We start from the raw sequence: 16053 nt of genomic DNA, 5'->3' as shown, positions 1-16053 counted from the left end.
CCGCCTTGAGCTCGGCCCACTGGCTGCTCTTACCCTCTCCCAATTCTTCCAATGTAATCCCTTGCTTTGGATTATACGCAGCGGCCTTCCACCTACGCCGTCCTGACTTCCATTGAGCCGAGCCGTCCACGAACCAAGCAGTGGCTTGCTCTTCCGACGTCAGCTCATCGTACCTTTTCCCAAGTTTCACAGGTGATTCTGTGTATTCAATCACCTCGAATCTCACTTCCCCTCCCTCAGGGGCCTCCGCCACTTGCTCATGTAAGACTGACACCCCCTTCTGCCCAGTCTTCTCCCTTTCTGACACATACCATTTCCATTTGATGATACTACTTTCTTGGGCCGTCCCTATCCTATGTGTAGTGGGATCACTCATTACCCACGGGAGAATGGGTATAGCCGTTCTCATAATTACTTCGTGTCCCGCTGTCAGGGCCTCGGTTTCCACCAAGCTCCAGTAGCAGGACAACAGTTGTTTCTCAAAGGGGGTGTACCTCCCCCCCGCCGGGGGTAGTTTACGAGACCAAAACCCCAACGGCTTCCTTACGCGTCCTTGTTTTTGCCATAGACTCCAATTTGCATAGTCTCCCTGTGCCGAAACCTGCAATTCGACCGGTCCTGACTGTATTTTTCCTAGGGATACAGCCTGCTGTATCGCTTGTTTGGCCATCTCGAAGGCGAGTTGATGGTTGTTAGTCCATTCAAACTCTGCCTTCTTCCTGGTAATTTGGTATAATGGTCTCAGTATCTGTCCCAAATGTGGTATATGTTGCCTCCAAAAGCCAAATAGTCCGATAAATTGCTGTACGTCCTTTTGCGTGTGAGGAACTGCGAAGGCCTGAATTTTATCCCTGGCCTTCTCGGTAACTTCTCGTTCCCCTTTATTCCAAATTATCCCCAGGAACTTCACAGTCTGGGAAGGCCCTTGTATCTTTGCCGGGTTGATTTCCCATCCGTACCCCTTCATGTGTTGGACTAATGCGTCCAACAGTGTTTGTATCTGGGCCTGCCCACTACCTTGTATCATTATATCGTCAATGTAGTGGGAGACCATTACATGGTCCGGCACTTCGAACCTTGCCAAATGTTCCGCCACTATCCTATGACATATAGTGGGGCTGTGCAGATAGCCTTGAGGCAACCGTGTGAATGTGAACTGTCTACCTTCCCACGTGAAGGCAAACTGTTCCTGTCTATCTTCGGGGATTGGGATAGTAAAAAAGGCATTAGCTAAATCGATCACTCCGTACCAAGTACCAGGGTGATGTTGTATTCGTCCTATAATGGTAACGGCGTCAGGTACCGCCGCCGTCAGGGCAGGGGTATGGCGGTTCAATTGCCGATAGTCCACCGTCATCCGCCAGGATCCATCAGCCTTACGGACCGGCCACAACGGGTTATTCCAAGCAGTCGAACACGTTTTTAGTACCCCCGCTTCTAAATATTCCTTAATGGTGGCGGAGATCTCTTTGTGCCCACCAGGAATTCTATACTGTCGCAGGCTGATCACCTTTTCGGCTATTGGGATGGGAAAGGGGTCCATTTTCACTTTTCCCACCAATACCGTGCGACAATGGATTAAGGTTCCAAATTCAAATTTGCCGTGTCGCAGGTATAAGGTTAGCCCTGCCAACACGTCCATTCCTAGGATCCACTCGCGGACCGGTGTTATGATTACCGAATGGGTCCTGATCGGCATTGCCCCTATCCCTAAGGGTAATTGCACCATTTTTCCTTCTATTAAGTTTCCTCCCAATCCCACTAATGTGACTGGGGTTCCTTTAAACTTATGGGGAGTTCCATGGATTAGGGTGGCCTCCGCCCCAGTGTCCACTAGAGCCATAACCGTCTGAACAGATTTGCGCCAATAAATGGTCACCGCCACATGTGGTCTGATGTCATCGGCCGACCATTGGCTCGTTTGTGGGCAAATCTTCGGGGCTTGGCCCAATCCCTATTGGTCCTCCCACTCGTCCTCTTCTGACAACGCCGGGTACAGGCGTTTAGCACCCCTTCCTCTCTTATTCTTCCCCTTCTTATTCGCATTGCGAGTGCGCCGGTCTACCTTGCAACATTCCCTGTAAGGGGTTGTCACCTCTCCTTCCTCCTCCTCGGAGGACTCCCATTGCGGTCGGGTGGGGGTTTTCCCTCTATCTGAAGCAACGTTCCCCGCCTCCCTGAACTGGCATTTCTGTATTAGTAGCTCTACCAATTCCTCTGCCGTCACCCGTGGTTCACGGGCCTCAGTTTCTACCCTGGACACTTTAAGTCCCTTTCGTTTACACATTTCCTGCAGCTCTCTCGTGGGTCTCCCATCAACGTCCGCAACCGGGACTTGTGCTTGCATCAACGCTTGCCATAGGGCTCGGCGGGAGGGTCCGGGGTTGGCTCCTTGATTGGGGTTGGATCTAGAGTCACCTCGAGTTTCCGAGCGACGTCCCTCCCTAGTCCCATTATTACCCCGGCCCTGCGCCCCCCAGTCTCCCAGTCCTCCCATCTCCCGCATCATACTCCGAGCCTCCCCCAACGTTTCTCCTTTGCCACTCAACATTATGGTAAGTAGTAACGGCTTATAATGTGGGGGAGCCGTTTTTACCAGGTGATCCCTGGCTTGTTTGCTCACGTTGACATTTTCTACCTCATCCAAGACTCCTAACAACAAGGCATCCCGTACACATAGCCGGGTCAATCTTTGTATTCCTTCCTTAATCGTGGTCCATATTCCTTCCAGGGGTGGCCAGTCAGACGGGAACGGGTATTGTTCTGCTACCGCTCGGGCGTACATCCCGAACAGAGTCCCCGTACCCCTCTCCCCTACCATATCTTTGGCCTGTCGTCTATATGCCAGGTCTATTGCCGCATCTTTGGCCAATCCCCCAAATTTGGGCGCATCTTGAAAATCTACCTGGACTTGCTGTCCTCCTTCTTCCAAAAGCCTCACCAACCACAATTCAATGGGCTCCCCAGGATTTCGGCGGGTCTTTTGAGTAATGTATAATACTTCCTCCGTAGTAAAATCCTCCGTTAACTCGGAGAATTCCGGAGGAGGTTGCAACTGGGGGATCTCATGATGGATAGGCTCGCCTCGCTCGTTTCGTTGGGGATTTCCCTCATCATCCAACAACACTTCAAACCTAACAGGAGGCCGTCTCTGAACCTGTTTTCTCCGGACGACCGGATTCGCTCGCACCTGGGGTGGCAGCTCATCTTCGTACTGATCATCCGAGTCCCCCCATATATTCCCGTCCCAGTGGTCAATATCCCAGCCGTCCCCATTATTTAGCTGTGCCACAAACGCCCTTATTTGAGTGGGGTTCACGGAGCGCGGGCGCTTTCGCTCACTCTTCCGCTTACTAGACGACAAATGTGTGATCGCCCGCCCCGCTAATTCCGTTAGTGCTGCTATTTCTGCCTTTAGTTTTATAATTTCTTGTCTTAACACGGAGGCATCCCCGCTACTGAGCCCCTGCTCATGCTTAAGGGTTGCTATTTCAGCCTCCAACTTCTGACGCCTGTCAGACTGCTGCTTACAAGCCGCCGCACAAGCCCACATCCGCCTCTGGATCCCTGGCAAGGGGTTCCTTGAGGGGACCGGGATTTTCTCAAGGGTGGACAGCAGCGACCCTGGGGTGGTTCCTACGCCTTCGGCCTCCCAGTTTTCCGGTCGCCCCCCACCCTTCCGCAAACAGGCCGCTACACTATGCCACGGCCCTTGCCATCCTGGGACCGCAACCGCCTCGGCCTGCCCTTCTGGTTTCTTATTCCTTTTCCCAAACATTGTTTCGCATCAAAATCCCTCCTCAATTGCGATTGATCCTGCCGACTACGCCAAAAATGTTCTAAGAAATTATGAGGATCAGGTTCGCAGGCGGGTAGTTTGATGCGGAAACAAAGAACAGGAGACTAGCTTGCTAGGATAATATTATTTTATTTTGCTTGTTTCCTACCTAGCCTATATAGGATAGAAACCAGGTCCGATACTCACAACGGGTCTGGCATAATTGGCTATATACTTACTCCACGAATTACTGGAACTGGGAGCCGTCAGTTCTGCGGAGGTGCCGCCTGTGACCCACGCTCAGCGATTAGCTTAACCCGGAGCAGACTCCCCGAACTGGGGACTTTCCAGGCTTATATATGCGCTACTTGCCGAGTTCACTGAGTCCGCGTTGGGCACTCGTCCAACACATTGTTTAGTACTGGGCATTGTTCCCATGCGGTTTCGGCTCCGACTCCCTTCAGTAGATAACAGGAAGTCTCTTAGCAACGTCTTGTGTTCAAGGTCAACTGGTGCCTGGATCCAATCTTGCATGTATTGGGACACCATGTTAACCCCTTATATTACAACACGAAAGGACAAGGGCAGCAGGCACATGGGAACACCACCACCTACAAGTCCCCCTCCAAGCCACTTACCATCCTGACTTGGGAATATATCGCCGTTCCTTCGCTGTTGCTGGTTCAAAAACCTGGAACTCCCTTCCTAACAGCACTGTGGGTGTTGCTGCAACACAGGTACTGCAGCGGTTCAAGGAGGCAGCTCACCATCACCACCTCAAGGGAAATTGGGGATGGGCAATAAATGCTGGCCTAGCCAGCGAAGCCCACGTCCTGTGAATGAATAATAGAAAAAAAAGAGCTCATGGTGTTTCTGGGTGATCGATTAGTACAGATAGAGGATTGGCCAACTAACAGGAAACAGAGAGTCTGGATAAATGGGACATTTTCAGGTTGGTCAGCTGTAACTGGTGAGGTGCCACAGGAATCAGCACTGGGGCCTCAACGATTTACAATCTATGTTAATGACTTGGATGAAGTGTCTGAATATGGTGTAGCCAAATCTGCTGACAATGCAAAGACAGATGAGGAAGCAAGTTGTGGGGAGGACATAAAGAATCTGCAAAGGAATATAAATAGGTTAAATATGTGGGCAAAAATGGGCAGATGGAGTGTAATGGGGGAAAATGTACAGGCTCGAGCGGACGAGTAGCCTAATCCTCCTAATTCTTATCTTGCGTATAGAGTGCTGCACCCAAGTGTCACTACTACAGCTGCCAATATTGTTTTTGACATATAGTAATGACTGAGGTTTGGGTACGCAGTACATTATTTCAAAGTTTCCAAATGAGACGGAACACAGAAAAGTAGTCAGCAGTGAGCCTGGAGGATGTAGACAGACTGGTGAGATAGACGGACCTGTGCCAGATGAAATTCAGTATGGCAGTAGGACAAATTAGATAGCTGTTTCAAGGTGACGCAGACGCAAAGGACCAAATGGCTCCTGCGCTGTCAGATTCTATGAATCTAAAGTTTCTTTCCTCTAATTTCTATAGTTAAGTCATCTTGGGCCTTTTTTTTTGGAGTAAATATTCACAAAGTATGGTCCTTGTGTGATGTTTAGAGGCGGAAAGCGCTTGTTGAAATGTATCTCACTAGTACAGGATGTCAGGATGGTCTAATATTCGTAACTCATTCAAATGTTGTTTTTGATTGTTTTCTTTGTACTGGAAAGTGTTGGGGGTGGGGGGGTGGCATTGGTACAAATCATTGGCCAAAGGCCAGTATGTTAATAGTTTTCAGTATATCACATGGTTATTAAAAGTAGGAGCTGGCTTGTATTTGTACCAGGTGCAATTTAAAAAAAATGATAATTCATAAGAATGCCCTGAAGGCCTGTAGATGAAGGCCTTGTGCCCTTTCTTCCAGTTTAGATAACACCATAATGGACAAAAGTAACATTCACATGGGAAACAGACAAGGAGGCTGACAGACTGTGCAGCTGCTTTCAGTCCACTGCCAGTCACGTGTTATTTGTGGGGATTTTTCTTAAAAGCACGTAGAAGTTTTTATTACATTCAGCACAGGGTAGGGGGAGGCAACATGATCTAGGTGAGAAAGTATTAATGAATGTGGCGTGATGAAGTTGGCTGATTATGGAATTGAATGTGCTGATGCAGATTGATGAGTAGTGGGGCCTCTTTTGCCATTTCCTGTCCTTTCTTTTCGTTCAGTGAATGTGGGCACCGCTGGCTAGGCCCATCCCTGATTGCCCTTGAGAAGGTGGTGGTGAGTCACCTTCTTGTGAACCGCTGCAGTCCATGTGGTGTAGGTACACCCACAGTGCTGTTAGGGAGCACGTTCCAGGACTTTGACCCAATTTAGTATTGAGAATCTGTTGATTTTGAAATAAAATAAATGCTGGTTTGGAAACCCTTTGGAAACTACAGTCATGCGAGTGTGCCTCGCATTATTTGTTTTGCAATTTTGTCTTCCTACGGTACAAATTGTTCATTTGGTTAACAGATCATTTATATCATGTGCAAGAGCAGTGGTGCCAACACTGACTGCTGGAGGACCCTTGCACACTTCTCCCCTTAATCTGAAAAGAACTGCTCACAACTACACCCTGCTTTCTGCCCATTATGTGGTACTTTAACAAAAACATTTGAATGTCCATATAGACAACCTGCGAATTCCCACTCTCACCAGTTTCCTATCTGCACTCTAGCTAGACAACTCCTCTTAGCCATTCACCCACCTCTGTGCTGCTCAAGGTGCTTTAAATCTACTGCCTGTACCTAAAGCCCAAAGTGAACCTGCTCCAGTAGGTCCAGGATCTGCTTTGGCAGCTAATGTTTCACCTGTAGAAGCCGTTACCTTGACTCGCACCTAAGACAAGATTCAGATAGCTCTGGCAGTGGAGGGCAGGATGATCATAGTCTTGTATGTGAGCCTTAATGAATCCTTCCAAGCAACAGCAAGACGTATGCCAAGTTTTACAACCACCAGTTAATCTATTCTTTCATGCATGCACTGGATAATGGTTTCTCCATTGAAAACAGACAGTAGCACAGTAAAGGACGTTGATGGCACACTTGTTCATACAGGCTCCTGTCCTTAATGCCACCCCTTTAATGATTGAAAAGGGGCTCCCAAGTCAACAAGATGTGGCTGATAACATGTCCAGCAATACCCACTACCCTGATAGCCATCATTCTTTTGTTTCTTGACCTGGATCCTTATGATATTGGCACAAAACAGAGCTGAGAAGGAAAGAGGCCCATATGGACAGAGCATCAGAATTGCTGCAGCATGGTGCAGATGCTTGGGTAGTTCGGTGTGTGGGTGGTCCAGTGTGGTCCCAACAATAATCTCAAAGGCCCTTGTCGTCTTGCCCATGACATAACTTTGTCATCCAGAGAGGCACTTTCATTGAGCACATAGAAGGACAGAAGACTTGTCTGTGAACCTCAGTTGCCTATAGGGAAGTCTAGATTTTCTGGCATTATATTAACCAGTTTGAAGTAACTGCTGCAATTAAAATGCCCTCAGTCAGAAGGTCCAGACTGAAGAGTATTGAGGCAGGCTTGATGAGATGGATTCTTCACTTCATTGATTGTGTTTCATCCTGTTTATAACCAGTCTTGCCCACATGTGTCCAGGAAAGTGGCCCAATACACCGTCCCTGCTATTAATTCCTGCCCTACATCAACAACCATAGATATTCCTCTGCTGGTATCCTGTCCACAGAATCATAAACCCACTGTGCCTGTTCCAGACCTTGAAGCTTTTAGTCCCCCTTCCCTGTATATTCTGTGTATTTTTTTCCGTTTCAAGTATTTATATAGTTCCTTTTCGAAAGTTAAAATTGAATCTGCTACCACCACCCTTTCAGACAATGCAACGACAATTTGTATCTATACAGCGACTTTCCTGTATGAAAACACTGCAAGATGCTTCACAGGAGGATTATGAAGCAAAATTGGACATTAAGTTAAAAAATGCGATATTAGGACACATGGTCAAAAGCTTGGTCAAAGAGGTAGCTTTAAGGAATGCCTTAAAGGAAGAAAAAGCGATAGAGAACTGGAGAGCTTTAGAGATGGAATTCCAGAGCTTGGGGCTCAGACAACTGAAGGCAAGGCGACCATTGGTGGAGCCAATAAAATTGGAGATGCTCATGAGACCAGCATTAGATGAGTGCCTACATATGTTGGTGGGGAGGATGTTGTGGGGCTGGGTTGTGAGGCTCGAGGAGATTACAGAGAAAGAGAGGGTGAGGCCATTGAAGGATTCAAAAAATGGGATGAAAATTTAAAATTCAAGACATTGAATTCCGGCATTTGCCAGAGAGAGGGATGGAGTAGGTGACGAGGAAACGGAAATTGGAGCGAGCACTGCCCACGACTGAATCAGACTGTTGCAACCTTGGTGTCGTATGTGATACCCAAGGTGAGTTTGGAGTGGGGACTGAAGACCATGGCTTCAGTTTTCCCATGTTTAAATGGAGGAAATTTCTACTTATCCTTAGAGAATGTGTGATAAGCCTGGTAATTCAGAGGGTTGTGGAGGCAAGTCACTGAATATATTTAAGAAGGAAATAGATTTCTACTCTCTAAAGGCATCAAGGGGTATGGGGAGAGAGCAGGTGTATGGCGTTGAGATAGATGATCAGTCATGATCATATTGAATGGGGGAGCAGGCTGGAAGGGCCGAATGATCTCCTTCTCCTATTTTTCTATCTTTCTGTGTTTCCCACACTGTTCTTAGGTGACCAACTATCATCACAGAAGTATGGCATGTTGCCATAGACCATTTGGCAAGCGTTCAAATGATGCTGTGAAATAACAATGTCAGATATTAGATTTCACTTGTGGGAGGTTCTGTAAGATCCCTCTTAGTCCTTGGAGGAGGATTTGAGCTGATCCTCCCACAGAAATGTTTAGTACCTTGTGCTTGCCTCTCAGCCAGGGCTCTTCCTGCAACTTGTTAACGGGACATAGATGTATATGTTATTCTGCTGTGTTGATCTGTATGTGTGCTTGTCACTGCTCGGTGAATGTTTCTGGTGTGAGCTGCTGGAGAGAAAGTGGACATGGCACTGAATTCATCATGAGCATCAGAAGGCGAGCCTTTTTGGCTGGAGTTGGGGAATAGAAGAGGAGTTATTATGCTGCTGGGTGTATTCAATAGGCCACCAAACAGTGGGAAGGAGAGAGAGGAATAATTTTTAAAAAAATGTTCAAAACAACAGAGCAGTTATAATAGGAGACTTTAGTTATTCTGATATAGACTGGGGGAGAACAGTATAAAGGATGAAGAGGACGAGGAATTCCTGAAACATGTACAGGAGGAGAGCTGTATTGACAGGTTGGTTTCCAGCCCATTGTGGAAAGGAGTGGTGGCTGGGGAAATGAACTGGAGCAAGTGAGGCACTTCAGCGGGTCATTTGGGAACTAGTGATCACAGTAACATTAGGTTTACCGGAGCTATGGAAAGATTTTTAAAAAATCAGCAGCGATGATATTCAACTGGAGACAGGCTGATTTCAGAGAGTTGGAAAGGTATCTGGCCGAGGTGGAGTGGAACAACGATTGGAGCTAAAACAGTAAATGAGTGACAAGATCTACAGGGCGGGGTGGGGGGGGGGTGGGGGGGGTAGGGGGGGTGGGTGGGGTAGGGGGGGTAGGGGGGTGTGGGGGGGGGTAGGGGGGTGGAGGGGGGTGGGGGGGGTAGGGGGGTGGGGGGGGTGGGGTAGGGGCAGTGGTGGGGGGGGTGGGGTAGGGGGGGGTGGGGGGGAGCAGTGGTGGTGGGGGGGCTGGGGGGTGGGGGGTGTCCTACATTCTTCTGAGGGAGAAAGCAAGGGCATCCATAGCTAAAGTTCTTGGATGACAAAAGATACAAAGAGTAAAATGAAGCAGAAGAAGGAGGCTTATGGTAAATGCCAGTCTCAATAGATTAGAGAGTTGAGCAGAGTGCAGAAGAGAACGAAAAGCAAGCTGGAGGAGTGAAGAGAGTGTATGAGAAAAGATTTAAAATTGAGGGGTTTATGAGAGTAGATAGGGAAAAGCCATTTCTACCAGGAGGGCCAGTAACCCAGATACTTGGCAATAAAAAAGCTAGGGGAGGTGATGTGAATTTCTTTCATGTGGTGATTTGAAATGATCTAGATTGCTGTATCTGAAAAGTTCGTGGAAGATATCAAAAGGGAATTGGATATATACTTAAAGAAAAACTTGCAAGGCTATGGGGAATGAGCAGGGACGTGAGACTATGAGAGCTACTTTGGAGAGCTGACACAGGCATGATGGGCTGAATGACTTTCTTCTGTGCTGTAAGATTCTGTGATTCACGAGAATCATGTTGGTGAAACATTCAAGTTGGTGGTGGGAGAACTGGGTGACAGCAGTCTGGGATCTCATAAAGGTGAGTCGTGTCATACAAACTCGATTTGAGTTTTTGCTGAGAGGTTTACTGTTGTGGGGGAGGATGTAAACTAATTTAGAAGTATGTGGAGAACCAGATGGTAGTAGCAATGAGGTCATTGGATACAGAGAGATAAACAGCAGTAAAATTGGAAACATCCCAAAAATGGCAGTATATGTATATGTGTTTGAAGATGGCAGGACAAGTTGACGTGGAGGCATGGAGTATAAAAACAAGGTAGTTACACCAGACCTTTATAAATTATTGGTTAGGTCTCAGATGGAACATTGTGACCAATTCTGAGCACCACATTTTAGGTTGGAGAGGATTCAGAGGGCATTGACTAGATTGGAACCAGGGATGAGGGAATTTCGATATGCGGAGCGACGAGAGAAGTTGAGATTTTCTCCTTCGAGCAAAGATGGTTAAGGAGTGAGTTAATAGAGTTCTTCAAAATCAACTTCTGATAGAATAAATAGAGAGACAGGCTTTCTATTGGCTGGCAGCAGGGTCAGTCACTGAGATTTAAGGAAATTGGCAGAAGGACCGGAAAGGTGATGAGGATTTGTTTTACAGAACAAATTGTTACGATCTTGATTGCACTTCCTGAAAGGTGGTGAAAACAGATTAAATAGTAACTCTCAAAAGGGACTTTGATAAGTATTTGAAATGAAGAAATTTGCAATGCTCTGGGAAGGGAGCAGCAGTGTAGTACTAACTGAACAGTGCTTTCCAGGAGCAGCACAGGTAGAGAGGACCCAATGGCCATCCTCTGCTGTATGACTCCACGCAGTCTTGATACCTCCGTAGCTCCTGATTGTTCTTGTGTAATGCTTCGTAGTAGAAAAGCAGGCTGGATTATCAAAGTTCGCCAACTGTTTTTCCAAGGATTGTAGTTGACGACTCTTCCCCTACAATGGTTACAACCCTTCACAGCTGCAACAGGTATGAAATGTTGTGGAGTTATGGAGTGTTGTTGGGAGTTTGGAGTGGATTTTGTACAGCTCTGTAATAGTTGAGTGCTCAGCCCAGTAACTAAAGGAAGGATGAAATCTGTTCTGAGGCTTCAGCCTAGGAACCAATGCATAGATACGAACATACGATTCAGGAGCAGGAGTAGACCACTCCGCCCCTCGAGCCTGCTCTGCCATTCTAGCCACTTCTTTCAACACCTGGGGATGGACCCCATCAGGACCCGGGGATTTGTCAGCCTGCAGCTCCAACTATTTACTCAGTACCACTTCTCTGGTGATTGTAATTTTCCTGAGCTCCTCCCTCCCCTTCCATTTCCTGATTTACAGCTATTTCTGAGATGTTACTTGTGTTCTCTATAATGGAGACCGATGCAAAATACCGGTTCAATTCATCTGCCATCTTCTTATTTTCCGTTATTAATTCCCCAGACTTACTTTCTTTAGGACTAACGCTACTTTAACTCTTTTCTTATTTAAATATCTATAGAAACTTTTACTGTCCCTCTTTATATTTGTAGCTAGCTTCCTCTTGTACTTTAAATTTTCCCTCCTTATTAATCTTTTTAATAATTTTTTTGGTGTTTTTTACATTCTGTGCAATTTTCTGACCTGCCATTCATTCTTGCACAATTATTTGCTTTTTCTTTATGTTTGATAATATCTTTAACTTTTTTTTTAGTTAACCACAGATGGTGGGTGTCCCCCCCCCCCGGAAGTTATCTTTCTCCTTGGAATTCTGTTTATTCTGAAATATCCCTTGAAAGGTTTGCCACTTTATCTCTATTGACCTATTCCTTAATCTCATTTGCCAGGTCACTTTAGCCAGCTGTGCTTTCATGCCTTCATAATTGCCCTTATTTAAGTTTTACTGGTTTGAGGTTCTTTCAGCTTGTTTTTGATGGGAGTGGCTTCTGCAGGGTGGATTAGCTGACTGACCATGGCACTGTGACCCAGGAAGCTATGCTACAGGACCCACTCTTCTCTCCCTCAAACTGAATGTGAAATTCAATCATATTATGATCGCTGCCACCTAGGGTTGCCTTCACCTACGAGGTTATTAATTAATCCTACCTCATTGCACAGTACCAGGTCTAGTATAGCCTGTTCTCTGGTTAGCTCCAGAACATGCTGTTCTGAGAAACTATTTCAAAAACATTCTATGAGCTCATCATCTGTGCTACCTTTGCCTATCTTGATTTTTCCAGTCTATATGTGGATTAAAATCCCCCATGATTATCGCTGTACCTTTCTGACAAGCTCCCATTATCCCTTCCCTTATACTCTGCCCTACTGTGATAGCTACAGTTAGGAGGCCTGTACACTACTCCCACAAGTGACTACATGCTTTATCATTTCTCATCTTAAACCAAATTGCATCTACATCCTGGTTTCCTGAGCTTTGACCTTCCCTCTCTAATGTTCTAATACATTCATTAATTAACAGAGCCACCCCTCCACCTTTCCCTATCCTCCTGTCCTTCTTGGATGTCATGTACCTTTCAATGTTCAGGTCCCAATCTATGCCATCCTGTAGCCATGTCTCTGTAATGGCTATCAGATTGTACTTATTTATTTCTATTTCCGCTATCAGTTCATCTGTTTTGTTTCAAATACCACGTGCATTTAGATATAGAGCCTTTACTTATGTCCTTGTATTATTTTTGTAGTGTCTAGCCTTTATCTGCTGATTTACTCTTAGATTTGTGCTCTCTGTCCCTTCCTGTCATGTTCTTTTCATAATTTCCCATATTAGTACCTTTCCGTCTTGTCTTGTCTCTACTCTTTGCTTTACTACATCTTCCCAAATTTGACCCCTTGCCCCATTGTTTAGTTTAAAACCCTCTCTACTTTCCTAGTTATGCAGCTCGTTACACCACCAGCACCAGCACGTTTCAGGTGTAGACTGTCCCAAGTACTTTTCCCAGTACTGGTGCCAGTGCTCCACAAACTGGAACCCATTTCTCCCGTGCAAAGCTTTGAACATTCATTTCTCTAATCTTATTTTCCTTATGCCAACTTGCATGTAGCTCAGATGATAATCCAGAAATTAATTTTGTGCCTACTCCCTCTGACTATGCAGAACGTCTTTCCTTCTCCTGCCTATGTCGTTGATACCTATATGGACCATGACAATTGGATCTTCCCCCTCCCACTGTAAGTTCCTCTCCAGCCCTGAGCAAATGTCCCAAACCCTGGCACCAGGCAGGCAACATAGCCACTTGGACTCTCGGTCCTTGCTACAGAGAGTGTCGATCACTCTCACTACTGTCCCCTACCACCACAGCATTTCTTTTTACTCCCCCCACTTGAATAGCTTCCTGGGTCACAGTGCCATGGTCAGTCAGCTAATCCACCCTGCAGTGGCCACTCCCATCAAAAACAAGCTGAAAGAACCTCAAACCAGTTAGACAATTGCAGAGGCTCACACTCCTGAACTCCTGACCTCTGGGTCCCCTTACCTGCCTCATCTGCAGTCACATCCTCCTGTACTTGACCACCTTTCAAATTGGAAGACCCAACCCTAAGGGGTGTGACTGCCCCCTGACACAAAGCACCCAGGTAACTTTCCCCCTCTCTGATGTGCCGCAGTGTCTGCAGCTCAGCCTCCAGCTCAGTGACTCTGAGCCAAAGCTCCTTGAGCTGCAGACACTGCAGACATGTTTGCCCTGGATCATATTGGTATGCAGGAGCTCCCACATGCTACAACCATGACACATCACCTGTCCTGCCATCTTTGTGCTTTAATTCATTACTTAATTACTTAATACAATTATTTATTTTCTTCTATGTATCTATTAATTTTACCTCAAACTCATGTACTATTTGAAGCTTAAGAATAGAATAGACCTTAACCACTTACCAAATACTCACTAGATACTCACCATACAGCTCGCTTCTTACCCTGTAGTAAAGCAAGAACCAATTCCTACAGGGTGTAAAAGTTAGGAAAAGCAAAGGAGTAAACCCTTCCTCTTCTCACCAAACTCCATCAGCTCACCAAATTCTTACACTCCGTTGGGGTCGCACTGAGACTGTCTGATGTTATATATTCTGAAACAACGGGACTGAGTCCAGGTACAGAAATAACCCAGTTCTAGCTAGTTCCTTAATTTCAGCTGCTGCCAGTGGATAGCTTTTAAGTCCCTGCTTGGGCCCCTAGATGAGACTTAGAATTTAAGCAGCACTTACGGTTAAATGTTAGACAAAGACCTGATTGTTCTATTTTTTTCTTTGTACAGATGCACCTCAGTCACCTGGTACTCTGAGCCGGGAGGCTCGTTCAACTGCCAACAAGAACCGGATTGTGGCGCTAGAGAAACAGCTCGATATCGAGATGAAGGTGAAACAAGGAGCTGAGAATATGATCCAGATGTACTCCAGTGGACCTGTAAAGGTACAGCAGAAATTGACCAGAATTGAACTTCAGCGCATCAAGCAATCTTTGCATTAGCTGCTTTTGAACTACTGTTGATGTTTAACAGTTGATTGAGAACTTTGCATTTAGGAGCAAAACAGAAATAGTCTCCGGATGGGCTGTGTTTGTTGGGGGGTGGGTGGATTTTTTCCACCTAATAATTGGCCATCTTTGAGGAGTGTGGGCTAGAAGCTGCATTACTTGGTGACACAAGGCAGCACAAGAACTCAATTCAAGACTGAGCTGCCTTTCAGCTTAAAGCCTTGAACAGTTGTAGCTATTTTGATGCATGAAAGGTGAATGGGTTTGATCCTCGATAATGCTTGAAGTGATCTTTCTGTAGGTGGGAGGTTATAGTCAGATAGCCACGATCTTATTGAATGGTGGAGCAGGCTCGAAGGGCCAAGTGGCCTACTCCTGCTTTCATTTGTAAAAGAAAGTTATTTGGCCCCTTGAGCCTGATGTGCCATTCCATAAGACCATGGCTGATCTGACTGTGGCCTCAACTCCACAAATGTTGGTTGTTTCTTGTCCCTAAATAAGCTAACTATGTTTGATATCGGTCAATTTTCTGATGGGGAGTTTTATTAGATTGAGTATTCAAATACATAGAATTACATCGAGTCTACAGCACAGAATTAGGCCGTTCAACCCAGCTATGCCAGCATATAAAGAACATGAGAAATAGGAGCAGGACTAGGCTAAAAAGGACCCTCAAACTTGTTCTGCCATTCCAATAAGATCATAGCTGCTCTTGATGATAATGCCACTTGCCAACTCAATCCTCTTCTCCCTTGATTCTCTTAAGAATCCAAAGATCTATTGATCCCAACCTTAAATGAACTCAAGACCTGAGCACCTATAGCCCTTTAGAGAAGAGAGCTTCAAAGATTTCCCTCAAAATGCTTTCCAACCCAGCCTTGTATAATCGGCAAACTTGCGTAAATGACACTCGATTTCTGTATTTTAACCATTAGCATGGACTAAATTGTAAATAGCTGAGGCTGATCCTGAACCCTGTGGCATTCCACCAGTAACAGCTTGTCAACCTGAAACTGGCCTGTTTATTCCTACTCTTTGTTTCCTGTCCTTTACCCAATCCTTGCTAATATTATACCCCCCAATCCATGAGATCTTATCTTGTGCAACAACCTTGGAATCCAAAAATATTGATTGCCCTTTATTCACCCTGCAGTTTACAACCTGAAATTGTCCTGATAGATTTGTCGAACACAATGTCTCCTTTCAAGCAATTGTGTTGACTCTGTCTGATCATACTATGATTTCCTACGTGCCTTGATGGGCTAGCACTTCAACCACATCCTCAGTTGGCCTTCATCCATCAATGGAGGAGCAATCGACAGGCTGCCAGAGGTTTCCATCAGCTGTTCTCTTGATGATCCTCTCACACTTTTAGAAACAGTGAACATAATCAAACCCCTGTCGAGCGACAAAGCT

At 46.0% G+C, this 16053-nt stretch overlaps 1 protein-coding gene across 1 annotated transcript in view; it reads left to right on the top strand.

The window, feature by feature from the left end:
- pkn1a (protein kinase N1a) overlaps positions 1-16053 on the top strand; it is a 198207-nt gene that overhangs the window by 19261 nt on the left and 162893 nt on the right. Inside the window, exon 3 of the mRNA XM_041177068.1 lies at positions 14420-14574. Within this exon, the coding sequence (XP_041033002.1) occupies positions 14420-14574 (155 nt within the window). The remainder of the gene's footprint in view (positions 1-14419; positions 14575-16053) is intronic.

This window comes from Carcharodon carcharias, chromosome 30 (assembly GCF_017639515.1).
Source record: "Carcharodon carcharias isolate sCarCar2 chromosome 30, sCarCar2.pri, whole genome shotgun sequence".
Lineage (NCBI taxonomy): Eukaryota > Metazoa > Chordata > Chondrichthyes > Lamniformes > Lamnidae > Carcharodon > Carcharodon carcharias.
The sequence above is the reverse complement of the archived record's forward strand: the minus strand, read 5'-3'. Positions and strand labels throughout refer to the sequence as shown.